The following is a 21655-nucleotide window of genomic DNA, read 5'->3' on the forward strand; positions in this document are numbered from 1 at the left end:
TGCTCCCCAATACTGTTCTAATTCTATTTGATTTAAATTTGAGAACCATCATTACTTATCTTCAAGCAACTCAATTTTTCAATCAGAGTCCTTATATCTGCAGTTCCAGGGTCCAAACAAGGGAAAAGGAGCTAGTAAATCATCTCTTGCTTAATGGATGTGACCAAATTAAATGTTGCTATTCCTTGGAAGGTATAGATTCACCACTCCAATCGTATTTAGGCTAGAGGTGGCCCAACAGGGTACTAGAGCCTTCTTTCAATTGTACAGTTTTCCCCAACAAACATATCCTTTCGCTGTAATATTGTAATCACTTACATGTATCATCATTACATTCACCCATATAAAGTTTAACTTGATGCCAACAACTCCTTCTTGGTGCATTTTTTTCAATGAGCACTGGCCACTGGTGAATTGTAGCACTGGTGTCCAAGGTTCAAATCTGTCCAAGCACAACATTTGCATAGAGTTTGTGTGTTCTCCCCGTGTTTGTCTGATTTTCTTCTGGGTACTTTGGTTTCTTCTCACACTCTAGACATTCTGATAAGGAGATTGTATCCTACCATGGTATGTCATTCCAAGCTCTTTCAACTTGGAGTCGGCTGTTCGTTCAGTGAAGGAGACCGTTGCATGTATGCTGCATTTACATGGAGTGATATCCTATACCAGGGATCAGCAACCTTCGGCACTCCAGCTGTTGTGAAACTACAATTCCCAGCATGCTACATTCATTTTTGTGAGAGTTCTGGGCAGAGCAGAGCAAGTATGCATGCTGGGAGTTGTAGTTTCACAACAGCTGGAGTGCCCGAGGTTGCCTACCCCTGTCCTATACAGTATGACGATGTGGGATCGCTATTGTGATCCCTAGTCCCCATACAGAATCATTGTTTCTGGGCAGCAGATCGCTATTTAGACAGCACGATTTGCTGCCCAGAAACAATGATTGATGTGTCTGCACAAACGACAGAATACCCTTGATGAACCTGCATTTCGCTCGTTCATCGGGTGATCTGCGGCACATTTAGATGGGCAGATTGTCCTTAACGTGTGTTTGTTTCTGAAAATCTGCCTAAAGATCAGGCAATCTAAATCTATCTTTGAACTATGTCTCCGCCTGCCATTCATCCGCTTCATCAAAGTTCTTGCAGGGCACAGAGTGTTCAACAGAATTGACATTTAGCAAATGTGATGCCCATATTCAAAAAGGGCTCAAAAACAGCGCCCGGAAACTATAGGCCGGTAAGTTTAAAGGGGTTGTCCGAGTTATTTTTTTGTTCTTTGTATGTTCCTAACTAGGCAAATATAACAACTTTACAATTAACTCACTTTATCTGCAGTGCCTGGTTTATCAGATTTGACTGAGGGTCACATGACTTGTTATGTCAGCTTCTCTCCCTGCTCTGATAAAGGTTGTTGCACAAGCCTGTAAACGAGACGTCACTGTGCTGGCCACGCCCCCTTCACTGCCAGGCTCTCTCCTAGGATGCTTAACCCCTTCAGCTGCACAGACTGGGTAGCTGCAGACAGTGACAATTCTGGGCACAGGAGCTGACAGACTAGAGAGAGCATTGCACAAGAAGGTAGGGGGAAGATCCTGTGTGTATTAGCAGTGTCATTATACAGCTGGGACTTCTACATATACAAGAGGCTGCTGATTCTCCCAGAACTCAGGGCAGCACTTGTATTCACTCCCTTAGCAGAGCGGGGGAGGGGCAGATGGTATTTTTATTGCATGTAAACAAAGGGCCAGAAAAGAACCAGGGAAATGAGGAAATATATATATATTTTTTTTTTTCTTAAAAATTGCTTAGCTTAGTTATATATTGCTGCCCATCACATTTTCAGTGCTATATATTTTTTTTTTTTTCATAACTCGGACAACCCCTTTAACATCTGTTGTGGGTAAACAGTTTGAAGTTTTTCTAAGAGATGCTATCTTGAATTACCTCAATGAAAATAAGTTTATAATACCGTATCAGCATGGCTTAATGAGGGATCGGTCATGTCAAATTAATTTAATCCGTTTCTATAAGGAGGTAAGTTCTAGACTTGACCGCAGTGAGTCAATGGATGTCGTATATCTGGACTTCTCCAAAGCATTTCATTCTGTGCCACATAAAAGGTTAGTATATAAAATGAGAATGCTTGGATTGGGAGAAAGTATGGCTGTATGTGAGTAAGTGACTGGCTCAGTGATAGAAAACAGAGGGTGGTTATTAACGGTACACACTCAGATTGGGTCACTGTCACTAGTGAGGTACCACAGTGGTCAGTATTGAGCCCTCAATATATTTATTAATGATCTTGTAGAAGGCTTGCATAGTAAAATATAATTTTTTTCAGATGACACTAAACTGTGTTAAGTAATTAACACGGAAGAGGACAGTATATTGCTACAGAGGGATCTGGATAGATTGGAGGCTTGGGCAGAGAAGTAGCAGATGAGGTTTAACACTGACAAGTGTAAAGTTATGCACATGGGAAGGAATAATGCAAGTCACCCGTACATACTAAATGGTAAAACACTGGGTAACACTGACATGGAAAAGGACTTAGGAATTTTAGTGAACAGCAAACTAAGCTGCAGAAACCAGTGTCAGGCAGCTGCTACCAAGGCCAATAAGATAATGGGTTGCATCAAAAGGGGCATAGATACCTGTGATGAGAACATAGTCCTGCCACTTTACACATCAGTAGTCAGACCACACATGGAGTACTGTATACAGTTCTGGGCTCCTGTGAACAAGGCAGACATAGCAGAGCTGGAGAGGGTCCAGAGGAGGGCAACTAAAGTAATTACTAGAAAGAGTGGACTACAGTACCCAGAAAGATTATCAAGATGATCAAAATTAGGGTTATTCACTTTAGAAAAAAGATGACTAAGGGAAATCTAATAACTATGTATAAATATATCAGTACAGAGATCTCTCCAATCAACTATTTATACCCAAGACTGTGACTGTGATGAGGGGACATCCCCTCATGTGTCTAGAGGAAAGAAGGTTTCTACACAGACACAGAAGAGGAATTTTTACGAGTTATTCTGATTGCCTGATCGGAGTTGGGAGGAAATGTTTTTCCCTAAAATTAGGAAAATTTGCCGCTAACCTACAGGGGTCTTTTTTGCCTTCCTCTGGATCAACTTGCAGGACAGCAGGCTGAACTGGATGAATGGATGTATGTCTTTTTTCAGCCTTACTGACTATGTTACTGTGTTACTTTGTTGGTTCTACAAGCTTGGTCCAGGTTTTGACCAAGGAACTGACTGGTTTAGATACACAGCTTTTATGGTACAAAATAGGATACTTCTGCAAACCACTGGTTTTCACATTTTTATTTTCAGATTTGTTTAAACATAAATTGATGTCACATAACCTCTTGTTTTGAGTTTTAATGCTATGCAACATAAAATTTACAAAACAAAAAGTTACAAAAAACCCTGAAAAATATTCTTAATTCATAACACTTCTTTTTAATGAGATCTAATCTACTAACATTACATAGCATTGCATATTAACTTTGCCATAATCTTTTTTGTACTACATCTATTTCTTGTGGTGTGATAGGGTGATATAAACAGTACAGGATCCTTTACTATCCTCAAAAACATTTCAATTAAACAAAATGATTTCTTATAATACTTTGATGTTGTTTTTAATGTACTTGATAGTAGATCATATTAGTAATGACTAATCAAACTAATCAATGAAAATTGACAAAAAAAAGTCTTTCTTTGGAAAATACTTTCACAGATAAGGGGCATGTTCTTCTAGCAATTGAAAAGGTGTTCATTTATGTTTCTTTGATCTCTTTTCATCAGTCTTTCTCAGGAATGTTATTCCTATTTCTGTGACATCATCCCCCTTAAGTCTGTCTTGAACAAAAGTGACATCAGCCGGTAAATTAATCTGTAAAATGAAAAGACTGTATTTTATTTTCACGTTCTTCATTCCATGATAAAACAATGAAATAAAAATGTTACCACACTGTATTAGACATTGTATTTGATATCATCTGTCAAATGTTTGCAATGTTATTTAATTTTAAAGCTTCTTAATGCTGGTATTACTACCCAAAATTACTACTCCCAAACCCAGAGATTTACAAAAGGTTTTTTAAGGGATGAAATAACAGCCATGACCATGCATTTACAGTCCATACTTTTGCATAACACATGCATATATACACATAAGGCTTATATACACACATATACACACAACAAACATCTAAATCCAGTGAAGCATAGGGGAAATTTAGTAATCGTGTCTAAAATGTAGGCAGCATTAACTTAAACAAGCAATATAAGAATGTAAGAAACATCCCAGTGGCTTACCGTATGCTGGATGATAAATTTGGTGCATGGCTAGACCACTTAGTGGTTTACTTTGAGAGAGAATTTTGAAATCATTTGCTATTTTGGTGTACATTTTTGCATTTTTGACCACGACTTTTAAATAAATGCCCTGTTCCTGCTTAGTCACCCCCATCATCGAGTGGGGCACAGTAAATTATTCTTTTTGCCAAATTTGCTTCTTAAATACAGTATTTTTAAAACTTAGTGTAACATTTTGCCCCAGAAATGCACTATATTTTAATGCATTATATGTCGCATTCTAAGGTAACAGTAGATTAGTAAATGTGGGCCATAATGTATACACTCTGTGACACATTGTCTTTGCTGCAGGGGAGCTACCAGGACGCTATCTCTTGGAATAGTCTTGGAGTAGTTTGTGACTGACCCACAAGGAACACTCATGGTCAGGAAACAGGGAACAATCAGGGCAGGCAGGCTGTGTGCCTATCCATAAAACAATCTTAGGTTAGGACAGGCAGCAGAGAGTCAACACAGAAAACTGGCAGAAGTCAGGGCAGGCTGCGCAGAATCAGAATCTATAAACAGAAGGACTAGTAAAACCCAGCTTCCAGGCTAGAAGGTGAATGATGCAGTGCCCTTGATATTGGGGCTTCAATGGGCACAAAGTGTTGTCATAACATATATGACATATAGACAGACAGATCTTATACACACTGTGGCACATACTTTGCTGCTCTGCTGGATTTCTTTCACAGAAAGAGGTGAACACAAGACAGGCTAATCGAGCCACCCGTCATGTGAACAGGGCCGGCGCTTCCATAGAGGCAAGGGGGGCAATTGCCCCCGGGCCCCCAACTCCTTAGGGGCCCCCAGCCCCGGCTCGCAACTACTATCTATAATTCTATTCTGTGTGGGACGGACAGGAGTGTGTGGTGGCGCTGCACTGTCTGCAGACAGTGCTAATAAAACCCTGCAGGAGTCCCAGGCGGTCCGGTCTGGAGACGGAGTAATGTAATTAAACTGGACTGGAGGGGCCCCCCTGCTGGGCGCCAGCGGCCGCTCTGCCTGCACTGCGCTGCTTGTCTCTTTAAGAGATTCGAGACTGGAGCGGCATTCATGGCACAGGCAGGCACGTCTCGCGTCTGGCTGACGTTGCCACAGGCTCCACCCCCCAGAGCAGAGAACTTGGTCTTGAAAAAGGAGCAAGCGCCATTCGCAGCCAGCCAGCGACAGCCCAGTCTGACTCTGCCAGTGCCAGGGAAGGCCCGCGGCTGCCGCCCACAGAAGGCAGCCAGCCAAGTTCCACTGACTTCCAAGTAGTGTACAGTCTACAGAACACAGACCAGTTACAGTTACTGTCTGGTAGGTTGGTTATATTGTTGTTAATTAAACTGCATCGGATCCATGATCCATCCATTCCCAGTTTCCCACTCACTTACTTAGTCCCAGGCACCATCTCACCCGTCCGGGCCGTCCCAGTGTACTAATAGACCGCCCTGCGGCCCTGGTTCTGTTTGTGTTTGCAGTCAGTTGGACTGGAGAAATGTGCATTTGGGGGGGTCAGTTACTGGTACTACCAGTAAGGCAGTAACTACCCCCCCCCCCCCCAAATCCCAAATGCACATTTCTCCAGTCCAACTGTCCAAACAGAACCAGGGTGGGCTAGTATACTGGCACTGGGACGGGTGAGATGGTGCCTGGGATGGATCCGATCCAGTTTAATCAACCAACCTACCAGTAACTGGTTGGTTGATTAAACTGGATCGGGATCCATCCCAGTCTGGTAGGTTGGTTGATTAAACTGGATCGGATCCATCCCAGGCACCATCTCACCTGTGCCAGTGTACTAGCCCACCCTGGTTCTGTTTGGAGTCAGTTGGACTGGAGAAATGTGCATTTGGGGGGGAGGGGCCAGTTACTGGTAGGTTGGTTGATTAAACTGGATCGGATCCATCCCAGGCACCAACTCATCCATCCCAGTGCCAGCAGTGTACTAGCCTGCCCTGGTTCTGTTTGGACTGGAGAAATGTGCATTGGGGGGGGGGGGAGGAGAGATGTGCTGCTGCCAAGTGACGTTAAAGTCAACCTTATTGTTTTCCACCCCAGGGCCCCATTTCACCTAGAACCCGCCCTGTTTGTGAAGACACTGGAACTGCAAGGCTTTAAAATGTGACCCTATGCATGTGGATTTCATGTGGATTTCACACAGATTTAAAATTGCTGAAATCCACAAGAACAATGTGTATGTGAAGAAATCCTAAAGTTCTTCCCCACACACTCCTCTCCAGCTCAATTGTTGTCTGCCATCTGCTGGTGAAAGGTGAACATACTCTATATAATCTAGAAAACTCAAAATGGTGGCTCACCTCAGGCGGTCTTCTGGATAAGGTGCTTCTAGCCCAATATAGAGGAACACCCCTCCTCAAATAATAAGTATAACTAAAATTAAAATAAGGGCGAGCACTCTGCACTTGGACAGTATTGGAGTAAAATTTAATTAAATCACAATAGTATAACACGTGTATATTTATACTGTAAAACCTAAAATCTGAAGATAAAATACATAAAATATATAACCACAAATAGGGATGAGGGAATAATGGTAACAGTCTATTATAGAAACAGCTGTAGTATATATATAACTGAATCCAAGGAATTGTTAACAATGTTGCGCTTCACTGTCCAGTGTGCACACTTGAAAAGTTTGTGAGTTTACAGACTCATGTGCGCTACTCCAATGTTAATATGGCACTCGGACAGGCAAACAGAGCAGTTCCTGCTCATATGAAAATGCGTAAATAGTAGATGAGTTTACAAGCTCATATGCGCTAGTCCCATGTTAATATAGCACTCGGACAGGCAAACAGAGCGGTTCCTGCTCAGATGAAAATACGTGTCTTAATATCCTTAGATACCGATAATACAGTTCAGTTGCCGTACATATTAGAATAGTATGCCGGTTCACAGCTGCAATGTTCCTACCTTCCACTCGATGTAATTCGTGGGCGCCTCTATGGACGTAAGCGGTGGATAAACGGCATGGAACAATTCCGGCGTTTAGCTTGTAGCTCCTGCAGTTTGCTGTTCCCGGATCTCGCGGGATTTCGGAAGTGGTCTGAGTCCGGGCAATGAAAAGCAATAATAAGCAGATTCTATGCTCCGTATCCTAAAAAATCCGAATTCTTCCGTTATAGTAGTATTAGCATGGCCATGCTTTGGATGCGGAGATACTTCTTTCACAGGTGTGCAGCCCAGACGCGTTTCGGGAACTCCTTCCCTTCGTCAGTGGTACAGCAACACCTGTGTTCCTCCGCCTTTTATATCCACTACTTATTCAAAGTCCTGGATTACTGGATTACTGGAATTGAATCTCAGCACCAAAAAATCGCATGCGTTTTTTTGCGTGCGTTTTTAATGCGACTTTTTTTTTTTTTTTTTAGCGCTTGTGCGTTTTTCCATCTTTTGGATTCTTTTGGACATACTATATGTCATGCAAGGGTTCAATTTATAATTACCAATTGCACCTAAAGATTCTTGGCATTTTACTAGATCCTTAGCAAAGAATCTAGTATAGTGTCCTTTTGTTGAAACTCTGACATAATTTAGTACAAGTGATTAATATTCCTCCACATTTTTTTACTAAATATGCCATTCTTAGTCTATTTTACCATAATATTCACAATCTATTTGTGGTATAACAATATAAATATAGACATTTAAAACCCTACTTATACTTTAATGTACATATAAATATTTATTCATGTAATAAAATGGATAAAAAAAAAAAAAAAAAAAAAATAATATAAAAGATAGTATAAAATGCATGTAATATGAAAAAATAATAATATGGGTAAAAATGAGTAAAAATGAGTAAAATGTCGGCTGGGAGAGAGAATTAAAAAAAAAAAAAAAAAAAAAAAGGATGTGCGGTCTGGTTTGATTGGAGAAACTCAGGCATTAAGGTTCAAACTACAAAGAGTTTGCTGATGATGTATGAGACTGGGGGCCCACAACCGAGTCCACGACTCAGTGTCGTTAAACGGCCTGACTGAGTCGAAAGAGTCGGAATGGGGGCACCCAGTCTACAAGAACCCAAAAATTTCCAATTCAGCATTCAAACCCACTGGTAACAGAGATCCAAACTGATAAATATGTTTGGATTCTGTCCTAGACATCTGTTTGATGTAATTTCCACCCCTCCAATGTCTGTCTACCTTTTCCAGGGCCATGAAAATCAGGCCGGAGGGATCTTTATTATGTATGTCTTTATAGTGCTTAGATAGACAATGCTTATCATATCCCTTCCTTATATTAGCTATATGTTCAGCCAGCCTGGTTTTCATGGGACGTTTCGTTCTCCCTATATATTGTCTACTACAGGGGCACTGAATAAGGTAGATGACTCCTGACGTATTGCAGGTTAGGCAATCTTTAATCTCCCATATATGTTTATTTTGTGTTGAGGAGATAGTAGTGGTCTTTCTAGATGTGGGATTGACCTTACATGCCATGCACTTCCCACATTTAAAAAAACCTTTTAAATTCATCCAGGTACCCAAAATTGTATTTTCCTTCATTCTTTTAGATGCTTTAATCGAAGGGGCTATTTTTAGACCTAGATTAGGTGCCTTAGTAAATATTAGTGCCGGGGTGGTTGGTAATAGATGACCTATCTTTTTATCACTTAAAATATGATGCCAGTGGGTTTTAATAATTTTCTGTAGCCTCTTGTGGCTATTGTTGAATGGAAGAATGATTTTATTATTGATGGCCTCACTATCTTCCATTTCTCCAGTCCTACCTATCTTATTCGTAAAGAAAGTGCTTCTGTCTAATTTTCTAGTTTTTTCTAGTGCTATATCAATCACCTTTTCTGGATATTTTCTTTCCATAAATTGATCTCTCATTTTAACCGCTTCCTCCTCAAAATCTCCATCTTGTGTACAGTTTCTTTTTATCCTGCGAAACTGGCCGTATGGCACATTTAACAGCCAAGTCGGCAAGTGGCAACTTGAGAACTGTATGAAACTGTTTTTTGAGGTGGGCTTTGAGAATGTATTGCATATATATCTTTGTTCTACTGGTTTTATTTTTAAATCCAGGAATTCTATTTCCTCTGCAATAGTTGCAGTAAATCTCAAATTTAGCTGATTTTGATTGATTTCTTCCAGGAAAGAATCCAGTTCCTCTCTACTTTTATTCCAGATAAAGATGACATCATCTATAAATCTCCGCCACAGGACCAGATCCACCCCCAGCCGGGGCTTTATGATGTTATATTCCCATTCCGCCAAAAATAAATTAGCATAGCTGGGGGCGAATCTGGTTCCCATGGCGGTCCCGCACTTCTGTAGGTAGAAGTTGCCTTCAAAATAGAAGTAGTTGTGGGTCAAGATGTAATTTATACCCTCTAAAATGAAATCAATGCATTTGTCATCCATTGTTCCATCTCTTCTTAATTGTTCCCCTACTGCTAATATACCTTGTTGATGGTCAATCACAGTGTATAGTGACTGAACATCAAGAGTACCCATAATCCACCCTGTCTCAATTCGCATTTCTTCCAATGTTTTAATAATATGAGTTGTATCCTTAATGTAGGAGGCTGTTTTCTTCACTACCGGTTGTATTTGCACATCTATGTATTTGGACAAATTAGATGATATTGAGTCAATCCCCGAAACTATTGGTCGCCCTGGTGGTTTATCCAGGCTTTTATGAACTTTGGGGAGACAGTAGAAGACTGGTAGTCTCCTCTGTGTCCCCAAAATAAAATCATGTTCTTGTTTGGATATTATTAAGTGTTCCAAACCTTTCATACATAATAGCTTCAGGTCTTGCTCAAAGCCATCCAGTGGATCATTTTTCAACTGAATATATGTCTCAATATCTGTCAGTTGGCGTAGACATTCTTCATTATAATTTACTGTATTCAGGATGACCACTGCCCCACCTTTGTCTGCGGGTCGTATCGTGATGGCCTCGTTTTTTTGTAGTTGTCTCATTGCCTGATGTTCTTGTCTCGTCAAATTATCCTGGTATGTGGGTCCTACTTTTAATCTACGTATGTCTTCTTCCACATTCCTTTGGAAGGTAGCCATTTCTACACTGATTTCATTCCTAGGGAAGAATGTGGATTTGTTTTTCAATATGGGTTTGTCCTGGTCTATTGGTGTGTTCCTTATCACTGGATTTTTTAGAAAGTGCTTTTTCAAACATATATTTCTTATGTATTTTTGGATCCCTATATATGCAGAAAATTTATCAATTTTTTCGGTTGGTGCAAATTTCAGACCTTTTTCTAATAATTTGATTTGTGCATTAGTGAGATTAATTGAACTTAAATTAATAATTGTGGTATCTTTATTTATCAGTGTCTCCTGTGCTGTCTTGTTCTTCCTACAGCTTCTTCTGGTTTTTTTCTTGCCTCTGTGTATTCTTGATGATACTTTTTCCGGAAGTCCCTCTGATTCCTTGGGGAATATGTGCTGTGTTCTCTGGCTTGGGAGTTGTGATATTGATAATTCTCTAAAGTCTGTGTGGGATAGTGATTCTTGTGCCTTAAATTGTAGTTGTGTGTTGGTGATTCCTGATTGCGGGTTGGGGGGGTATGTTCCCTGTGTCTTATTCGTGTCTTGTGATGTGCTGGAGTGTGGTCTAAAAAATGTTGATTAGATAGTTGGTCATATCTATTATTAACCGTTACTGCATATCTATTTTGTATAGGATCTTCTTCTAGTTCTTTATTATTAGAGGGATTATCCACAAATACAATAGGGTGTTCCCCACTATTATCTGCCTGATAATTTCTCTGGGAATTAGGATGTTTCCTCCCTTTTCTGTTTATAATTTCACTTTCTGTCTTATCCAAACCCCTACATAATACTTCTTGCCAATTATCAAATTCTTCATTTCTAGGCAATTTCTCAATTTGTTCTTTCAGTATATTAATTTTAATATTGAGATCGCCTAATATTTCAGTTCTTCTTTTGATAATTAGTTTAATCAGTGACACTGAATGTGAAGCCAATAAGGCATTCCATTCCTCTTCAAATTTGTCACTGAGTAAGTCTTGTGCAGGAATTTTATTGCATAGGAGGCCTTTGGGTATATTCTCATTCTCTAAATATTGGTGGAGGGATCTTATCTCCCAATGTTGTTTTAGCTGTTTTTGTAAGAGTCCCTCTAATTCACGGAAAATATCTGACATATCTCTATCTCCAGACCGTGCACCTTTTGTATTATTAAATTTGTAAGTCTCAGCTCGCAGCCTCTTTGTCTCCAAATGCTGCCAAATGTCCATAATCCCGTCTGAAGGAGCTCACACAAAGGGTGATTGGACAGGTGAAAATCTAGAAAACTCAAAATGGTGGCTCACCTCAGGCGGTCTTCTGGATAAGGTGCTTCTAGCCCAATATAGAGGAACACCCCTCCTCAAATAATAAGTATAACTAAAATTAAAAATAAGGGCGAGCACTCTGCACTTGGACAGTATTGGAGTAAAATTTAATTAAATCACAATAGTATAACACGTGTATATTTATACTGTAAAACCTAAAATCTGAAGATAAAATACATAAAATATATAACCACAAATAGGGATGAGGGAATAATGGTAACAGTCTATTATAGAAACAGCTGTAGTATATATATAACTGAATCCAAGGAATTGTTAACAATGTTGCGCTTCACTGTCCAGTGTGCACACTTGAAAAGTTTGTGAGTTTACAGACTCATGTGCGCTACTCCAATGTTAATATGGCACTCGGACAGGCAAACAGAGCAGTTCCTGCTCATATGAAAATGCGTAAATAGTAGATGAGTTTACAAGCTCATATGCGCTAGTCCCATGTTAATATAGCACTCGGACAAGCAAACAGAGCGGTTCCTGCTCAGATGAAAATACGTGTCTTAATATCCTTAGATACCGATAATACAGTTCAGTTGCCGTACATATTAGAATAGTATGCCGGTTCACAGCTGCAATGTTCCTACCTTCCACTCGATGTAATTCGTGGGCGCCTCTATGGACGTAAGCGGTGGATAAACGGCATGGAACAATTCCGGCGTTTAGCTTGTAGCTCCTGCAGTTTGCTGTTCCCGGATCTCGCGGGATTTCGGAAGTGGTCTGAGTCCGGGCAATGAAAAGCAATAATAAGCAGATTCTATGCTCCGTATCCTAAAAAATCCGAATTCTTCCGTTATAGTAGTATTAGCATGGCCATGCTTTGGATGCGGAGATACTTCTTTCACAGGTGTGCAGCCCAGACGCGTTTCGGGAACTCCTTCCCTTCGTCAGTGGTACAGCAACACCTGTGTTCCTCCGCCTTTTATATCCACTACTTATTCAAAGTCCTGGATTACTGGATTACTGGAATTGAATCTCAGCACCAAAAAATCGCATGCGTTTTTTTGCGTGCGTTTTTAATGCGACTTTTTTTTTTTTTTTTTTAGCGCTTGTGCGTTTTTCCATCTTTTGGATTCTTTTGGACATACTATATGTCATGCAAGGGTTCAATTTATAATTACCAATTGCACCTAAAGATTCTTGGCATTTTACTAGATCCTTAGCAAAGAATCTAGTATAGTGTCCTTTTGTTGAAACTCTGACATAATTTAGTACAAGTGATTAATATTCCTCCACATTTTTTTACTAAATATGCCATTCTTAGTCTATTTTACCATAATATTCACAATCTATTTGTGGTATAACAATATAAATATAGACATTTAAAACCCTACTTATACTTTAATGTACATATAAATATTTATTCATGTAATAAAATGGATAAAAAAAAAAAAATAATAATATAAAAGATAGTATAAAATGCATGTAATATGAAAAAATAATAATATGGGTAAAAATGAGTAAAAATGAGTAAAATGTCGGCTGGGAGAGAGAATTAAAAAAAAAAAAAAAAAGGATGTGCGGTCTGGTTTGATTGGAGAAACTCAGGCATTAAGGTTCAAACTACAAAGAGTTTGCTGATGATGTATGAGACTGGGGGCCCACAACCGAGTCCACGACTCAGTGTCGTTAAACGGCCTGACTGAGTCGAAAGAGTCGGAATAATCCCCGGATAATCCCTCTAATAATAAAGAACTAGAAGAAGATCCTATACAAAATAGATATGCAGTAACGGTTAATAATAGATATGACCAACTATCTAATCAACATTTTTTAGACCACACTCCAGCACATCACAAGACACGAATAAGACACAGGGAACATACCCCCCCAACCCGCAATCAGGAATCACCAACACACAACTACAATTTAAGGCACAAGAATCACTATCCCACACAGACTTTAGAGAATTATCAATATCACAACTCCCAAGCCAGAGAACACAGCACATATTCCCCAAGGAATCAGAGGGACTTCCGGAAAAAGTATCATCAAGAATACACAGAGGCAAGAAAAAAACCAGAAGAAGCTGTAGGAAGAACAAGACAGCACAGGAGACACTGATAAATAAAGATACCACAATTATTAATTTAAGTTCAATTAATCTCACTAATGCACAAATCAAATTATTAGAAAAAGGTCTGAAATTTGCACCAACCGAAAAAATTGATAAATTTTCTGCATATATAGGGATCCAAAAATACATAAGAAATATATGTTTGAAAAAGCACTTTCTAAAAAATCCAGTGATAAGGAACACACCAATAGACCAGGACAAACCCATATTGAAAAACAAATCCACATTCTTCCCTAGGAATGAAATCAGTGTAGAAATGGCTACCTTCCAAAGGAATGTGGAAGAAGACATACGTAGATTAAAAGTAGGACCCACATACCAGGATAATTTGACGAGACAAGAACATCAGGCAATGAGACAACTACAAAAAAACGAGGCCATCACGATACGACCCGCAGACAAAGGTGGGGCAGTGGTCATCCTGAATACAGTAAATTATAATGAAGAATGTCTACGCCAACTGACAGATATTGAGACATATATTCAGTTGAAAAATGATCCACTGGATGGCTTTGAGCAAGACCTGAAGCTATTATGTATGAAAGGTTTGGAACACTTAATAATATCCAAACAAGAACATGATTTTATTTTGGGGACACAGAGGAGACTACCAGTCTTCTACTGTCTCCCCAAAGTTCATAAAAGCCTGGATAAACCACCAGGGCGACCAATAGTTTCGGGGATTGACTCAATATCATCTAATTTGTCCAAATACATAGATGTGCAAATACAACCGGTAGTGAAGAAAACAGCCTCCTACATTAAGGATACAACTCATATTATTAAAACATTGGAAGAAATGCGAATTGAGACAGGGTGGATTATGGGTACTCTTGATGTTCAGTCACTATACACTGTGATTGACCATCAACAAGGTATATTAGCAGTAGGGGAACAATTAAGAAGAGATGGAACAATGGATGACAAATGCATTGATTTCATTTTAGAGGGTATAAATTACATCTTGACCCACAACTACTTCTATTTTGAAGGCAACTTCTACCTACAGAAGTGCGGGACCGCCATGGGAACCAGATTCGCCCCCAGCTATGCTAATTTATTTTTGGCGGAATGGGAATATAACATCATAAAGCCCCGGCTGGGGGTGGATCTGGTCCTGTGGCGGAGATTTATAGATGATGTCATCTTTATCTGGAATAAAAGTAGAGAGGAACTGGATTCTTTCCTGGAAGAAATCAATCAAAATCAGCTAAATTTGAGATTTACTGCAACTATTGCAGAGGAAATAGAATTCCTGGATTTAAAAATAAAACCAGTAGAACAAAGATATATATGCAATACATTCTCAAAGCCCACCTCAAAAAACAGTTTCATACAGTTCTCAAGTTGCCACTTGCCGACTTGGCTGTTAAATGTGCCATACGGCCAGTTTCGCAGGATAAAAAGAAACTGTACACAAGATGGAGATTTTGAGGAGGAAGCGGTTAAAATGAGAGATCAATTTATGGAAAGAAAATATCCAGAAAAGGTGATTGATATAGCACTAGAAAAAACTAGAAAATTAGACAGAAGCACTTTCTTTACGAATAAGATAGGTAGGACTGGAGAAATGGAAGATAGTGAGGCCATCAATAATAAAATCATTCTTCCATTCAACAATAGCCACAAGAGGCTACAGAAAATTATTAAAACCCACTGGCATCATATTTTAAGTGATAAAAAGATAGGTCATCTATTACCAACCACCCCGGCACTAATATTTACTAAGGCACCTAATCTAGGTCTAAAAATAGCCCCTTCGATTAAAGCATCTAAAAGAATGAAGGAAAATACAATTTTGGGTACCTGGATGAATTTAAAAGGTTTTTTTAAATGTGGGAAGTGCATGGCATGTAAGGTCAATCCCACATCTAGAAAGACCACTACTATCTCCTCAACACAAAATAAACATATATGGGAGATTAAAGATTGCCTAACCTGCAATACGTCAGGAGTCATCTACCTTATTCAGTGCCCCTGTAGTAGACAATATATAGGGAGAACGAAACGTCCCATGAAAACCAGGCTGGCTGAACATATAGCTAATATAAGGAAGGGATATGATAAGCATTGTCTATCTAAGCACTATAAAGACATACATAATAAAGATCCCTCCGGCCTGATTTTCATGGCCCTGGAAAAGGTAGACAGACATTGGAGGGGTGGAAATTACATCAAACAGATGTCTAGGACAGAATCCAAACATATTTATCAGTTTGGATCTCTGTTACCAGTGGGTTTGAATGCTGAATTGGAAATTTTTGGGTTCTTGTAGACTGGGTGCCCCCATTCCGACTCTTTCGACTCAGTCAGGCCGTTTAACGACACTGAGTCGTGGACTCGGTTGTGGGCCCCCAGTCTCATACATCATCAGCAAACTCTTTGTAGTTTGAACCTTAATGCCTGAGTTTCTCCAATCAAACCAGACCGCACATCCTTTTTTTTTTTTTTTTTTTTTAATTCTCTCTCCCAGCCGACATTTTACTCATTTTTACTCATTTTTACCCATATTATTATTTTTTCATATTACATGCATTTTATACTATCTTTTATATTATTATTATTTTTTTTTTTTTTTTATCCATTTTATTACATGAATAAATATTTATATGTACATTAAAGTATAAGTAGGGTTTTAAATGTCTATATTTATATTGTTATACCACAAATAGATTGTGAATATTATGGTAAAATAGACTAAGAATGGCATATTTAGTAAAAAAATGTGGAGGAATATTAATCACTTGTACTAAATTATGTCAGAGTTTCAACAAAAGGACACTATACTAGATTCTTTGCTAAGGATCTAGTAAAATGCCAAGAATCTTTAGGTGCAATTGGTAATTATAAATTGAACCCTTGCATGACATATAGTATGTCCAAAAGAATCCAAAAGATGGAAAAACGCACAAGCGCTAAAAAAAAAAAAAAAAAAGTCGCATTAAAAACGCACGCAAAAAAACGCATGCGATTTTTTGGTGCTGAGATTCAATTCCAGTAATCCAGTAATCCAGGACTTTGAATAAGTAGTGGATATAAAAGGCGGAGGAACACAGGTGTTGCTGTACCACTGACGAAGGGAAGGAGTTCCCGAAACGCGTCTGGGCTGCACACCTGTGAAAGAAGTATCTCCGCATCCAAAGCATGGCCATGCTAATACTACTATAACGGAAGAATTCGGATTTTTTAGGATACGGAGCATAGAATCTGCTTATTATTGCTTTTCATTGCCCGGACTCAGACCACTTCCGAAATCCCGCGAGATCCGGGAACAGCAAACTGCAGGAGCTACAAGCTAAACGCCGGAATTGTTCCATGCCGTTTATCCACCGCTTACGTCCATAGAGGCGCCCACGAATTACATCGAGTGGAAGGTAGGAACATTGCAGCTGTGAACCGGCATACTATTCTAATATGTACGGCAACTGAACTGTATTATCGGTATCTAAGGATATTAAGACACGTATTTTCATCTGAGCAGGAACCGCTCTGTTTGCCTGTCCGAGTGCTATATTAACATGGGACTAGCGCATATGAGCTTGTAAACTCATCTACTATTTACGCATTTTCATATGAGCAGGAACTGCTCTGTTTGCCTGTCCGAGTGCCATATTAACATTGGAGTAGCGCACATGAGTCTGTAAACTCACAAACTTTTCAAGTGTGCACACTGGACAGTGAAGCGCAACATTGTTAACAATTCCTTGGATTCAGTTATATATATACTACAGCTGTTTCTATAATAGACTGTTACCATTATTCCCTCATCCCTATTTGTGGTTATATATTTTATGTATTTTATCTTCAGATTTTAGGTTTTACAGTATAAATATACACGTGTTATACTATTGTGATTTAATTAAATTTTACTCCAATACTGTCCAAGTGCAGAGTGCTCGCCCTTATTTTTAATTTTAGTTATACTCTATATAATGTTCACCTTTTACTAGCAGATGGCAGACAACATTATACTAAAATGTACATAAATCAGATGAGGAGAACAGATGAGACAAAAGGAGTTAGGACAAATGTGGAAGATCTTAAACACCATAACCCACCTTATGTACACTCTTGCACTAACCGTGACCCTGTCATGACCAACCGATCAGAACAAAGTTAAAATCACAACCATGACCTTGTGTCTGGGTCTTCTACTGTACAGTTGAAATTTTTTAATATTGTGCAAAAGTCCATTTATTTGGGGTTTCATAAGCTGTAAGCCATAATCATCCAAATTATAACAAATAAAGGCTTGAAATATCTCGCTTTGCATGTAATGAGTCTCATATGTTAGTTTCACCTTTTGAGTTGCATTACTGAAATAAATGAACTTTGTACCATATTCAAATTTTTCCAGCTTCACCTGTATATAAGAAAGCCCATTTTGAAATACACTGGTATGGTATTTTGAGTGACTAGAACAGTCTGTACACCACTAGCCAGAGCAGAGAGTGGCGACTGACAAGAATGTCTCTCTCCAGGACGTGACTCATCCATGCATTACATGAACAGTCCATGTGTAATGCTCCATTTCTCCTATACTGGTGCTGCAAGCGAATTGAACATTGGATGCAGACACCTTGTGATCATTTTATTTTCAGGGAGCCCTTTTGACCAAAGTGATTATCCACAGGTCGAAAACTCTATATTTACTCTCAGCAGATGGTATCTTAGGATGAGCTTTTTATAGTATACATAGATTATATAAGCATGATATATAGTGAACGTGTCACTATTGGTAGTTTCATGGCTCCAGCTATAGGGTTTGCAATAGGGCCCAGAACCTGTATCTTGACCTATCCAACCCACAACATCAAAAAGGGGTTTCTAAAGGCACCACAACAAGTTAGCCCATGTGTAGCCCAAACATAGTGGATTGGGGCCTAAAATAGTACAGTATGCTATGCTGCTAATAATACTTTATAATAATCACTTTATGCAAACTGGGTTACACAACTCAGCCCTTTGTTTCTAGGCTGTGGTGTCCTGGAGAAACCTGGGAAACATGCTAATCAAACTACTCATAATATAACACAGAGAAGATCAACAGATAATACTTGAAGGGGTTATTCAGCCTTTAAAAATGTATGTCTTACCTTTAAGCTAAGCCATCAATATTAGAATGGTTGGGGTCCAATTCTCAGCACCCCCTTCGATCAGCTGTTTGAAGAAGGTACAAACCAGCTGTAAACCAATGTAAACATTGAAGAGGCTGTAGGGCTCACCCAAGCGCCATGGCCCCTTCAAAGAAAACTGGTGGATTATAAGAATATTGATGACTTTTCCTAAGGATAGGTCATCAATTTTAAAAAATGTTAGACAAACCCTTTAAAAGTAATAATATTAAGCATAAAAATAGTACCATTTCCAGTGCTCCTCTTAGGACTCCAGAAAGAAGGTTACAGTAGCTCAAGGATGACCTGCCTGTTGGAAGTTCTTCAATAAAGTCAACCAACGGATTTTTATCCAGTATGAGAGAAAATCCATTTCCATTGTCATTACCCCCAATTGTAGAAGGAGTGATCCCAAGATACATTTTGAAGGCCACCTGTGTAATAAATATTTAATATAATACACAAAGTAATGTAATAGTACTTATAATAAACTCAGTCCAGTTACAAAACAGCAATTATGCAGACAGTAATATCACAGTCGTTTTATCATGTGGACACTGATGTCACACTATTAGGGGTAGACACTGACAGGACAGGGCTTCCGTGCACAAAGTATGTTTGGACCCCCCTCCTTTAATTGCTAAAAAAAAAACTGCAATAAGATTTCTACTGTTTTTGTAAAAACTTTGCTTATGATGCTGGCTACCCTTACACAACAACGGCAGTGAGTCCATCTCCACTCCAGTGTCAGACATGTGACCTAACATTGCAGCACTGTGTAACTATTATTTGATCTCCCATTGCATGCAGTTGAATCAAAATGAAATCTTGGTTTAGTTACTGGTTTCCATTGTAGCAGATCATTCGGGTCACCTGTGCTGCCTTATCCAAGGACAGAATAGAGAACAGGGCAGAGGTGCTACCCTGAGCCTGAGACTGCATTCCTCGCCCCAACACCACACAACACAAAATAATAAACACCATTCAAAAGAATAGCAAAGCAAAGGTTTTCACAAACCAGTTATCTCTCTTTACTAAATCTACTGGTAAGGTTGAATGCATACGGACGTGAGCGGTCCGTGGTATCCCGGCCTGGCATCCTGCTGACAGCAGGAGAGCTTGGCGTCATTGGTTGCCATGACTCTGTGCGCTTGATGCCGCCGCTGCACTACAGTAATTCACTCGTATAGATCATACGAGTGTATTACTGTAGTGCAGCGGCGGCATGAATGGCCCAGCGTCATAGCAACCAATGACGCCGTGCTCTCCTGCTGTCAGCAGGATGCCAGGCCGGGATACCACGGACCGCTCATATCCGTGTTCCATGGCTGTGTGCATTCGGCCTAAGGCTGGGTTCACATCATATTTTAGGCCTCCGTTTGACGTATACGTTAGAAAAAAAAGGGTACAAAAACGCAGCACACCATGTTCTTGTATCCTGCAGAGTCCGGTAAAAAAAAAACATATATATTTTTTTTTTACAATGGTAAAATAAAAAGTATACTTTTTTTTTTTTTAATGGAACTCTATAGTGAACGAATTACACTGTATGGCATCAGTCTGAGACATCTGTTTAATGTATACGTTTTTTGTCTTCGTTAAATGGATGGGAAAAAAGCAATGTGTACCCAGCCTAAGTCTTTCTTGAAAGCTAATTCATAATACAGTAAAATTCTTTAATTTTGAAACAGAAATCCTAATAGCTCACCCCTTGTTTCTAGCGCAAAACTTCATGACCTGGAAACTGATCCACAGAAACAAGGCTCCTTCACAAATTTTTCCCTTTACAGCACTGCTCCCATTCACTTGAACTGAATTTTATTGCATGCAACAAGTGGATGAGACCCATGCAATGCAAAGCAAATGCAGAAGGGACTTTTACCTTGGGATCCAGAGGTCAGATTACACCGACCAGGAAGTGATAGCATATCCTCGTGTACACTGTTCTTTTTAGGACATGGTCAGATATCATTTTCAAGTATTAGAATAATGCCAGAGTGACAACTGACCCTGACATCTGACCCTGACCCTGACTTTGTTATTTGACTCTGACTTATCGTCTTCATAGGTCAGGGTCAAAGTGAGAATGAGTTATAGATATACTGTGTATTTGTATGCTAAATCACACAACCAAGAAAATCCTCCAGTTTGCTGTCTGAAGCTATAGCTCAGTGGTTTAGATGCTCGCCTCACATGTAGTGTTTTTGGGTTCAAAACCACTGTCAGTCTTCAAAAATAATTGACATTTTATTGAGCCCTAGAAAAGAGACAAATTCAAGTGATGTGTGAACCTGATGTCTTACTTTTCTCTTCTCACTAGTCAGCGTCACATTGACTTTTAGCTTCATTGTACTTTTAATATGTTCAATCACATACATAAAATAAAATCTTTCAGCTTGCTGTCTGAAGCTATAGCTCAGTGGTTTAGATGCTCGCCTCACATGTAGTGTTTTTGGGTTCAAAACCACTGTCAGTCTTCAAAAATAATTGACATTTTATTGAGCCCTAGAAAAGAGACAAATTCAAGTGATGTGTGAACCTGATGTCTTACTTTTCTCTTCTCACTATTCAGCGTCACATTGACTTTTATCTTCATTGTACTTTTAATATGTTCAATCACATACATAAAATAAAATCTTTCAGCTTGCTGTCTGAAGCTATAGCTCAGTGGTTTAGATGCTTGCCTCACATGCAGTGTTCTTGGGATTTTTTTTTTAACATAAAACATATGACAGAGTACT

The 21655-nt window shown here is 39.2% G+C and overlaps 1 protein-coding gene across 1 annotated transcript in view; it reads right to left on the reverse strand.

Moving 5' to 3' along the window:
• Positions 1-2959: 2959 nt before the first annotated feature.
• Positions 2960-21655, reverse strand: part of TRAPPC3L (trafficking protein particle complex subunit 3L) — a 96725-nt gene continuing 78029 nt past the window's right edge. The window contains exons 5-6 of the mRNA XM_044291377.1: positions 19163-19348; positions 2960-3908 (exon numbers count right to left, since the gene is read on the reverse strand). Of these exons, the coding sequence (XP_044147312.1) occupies positions 3789-3908; positions 19163-19348 (306 nt within the window). The 3' untranslated portion in view covers positions 2960-3788. The remainder of the gene's footprint in view (positions 3909-19162; positions 19349-21655) is intronic.

The sequence above is a fragment of the Bufo gargarizans genome, chromosome 4, assembly GCF_014858855.1.
Source record: "Bufo gargarizans isolate SCDJY-AF-19 chromosome 4, ASM1485885v1, whole genome shotgun sequence".
Lineage (NCBI taxonomy): Eukaryota > Metazoa > Chordata > Amphibia > Anura > Bufonidae > Bufo > Bufo gargarizans.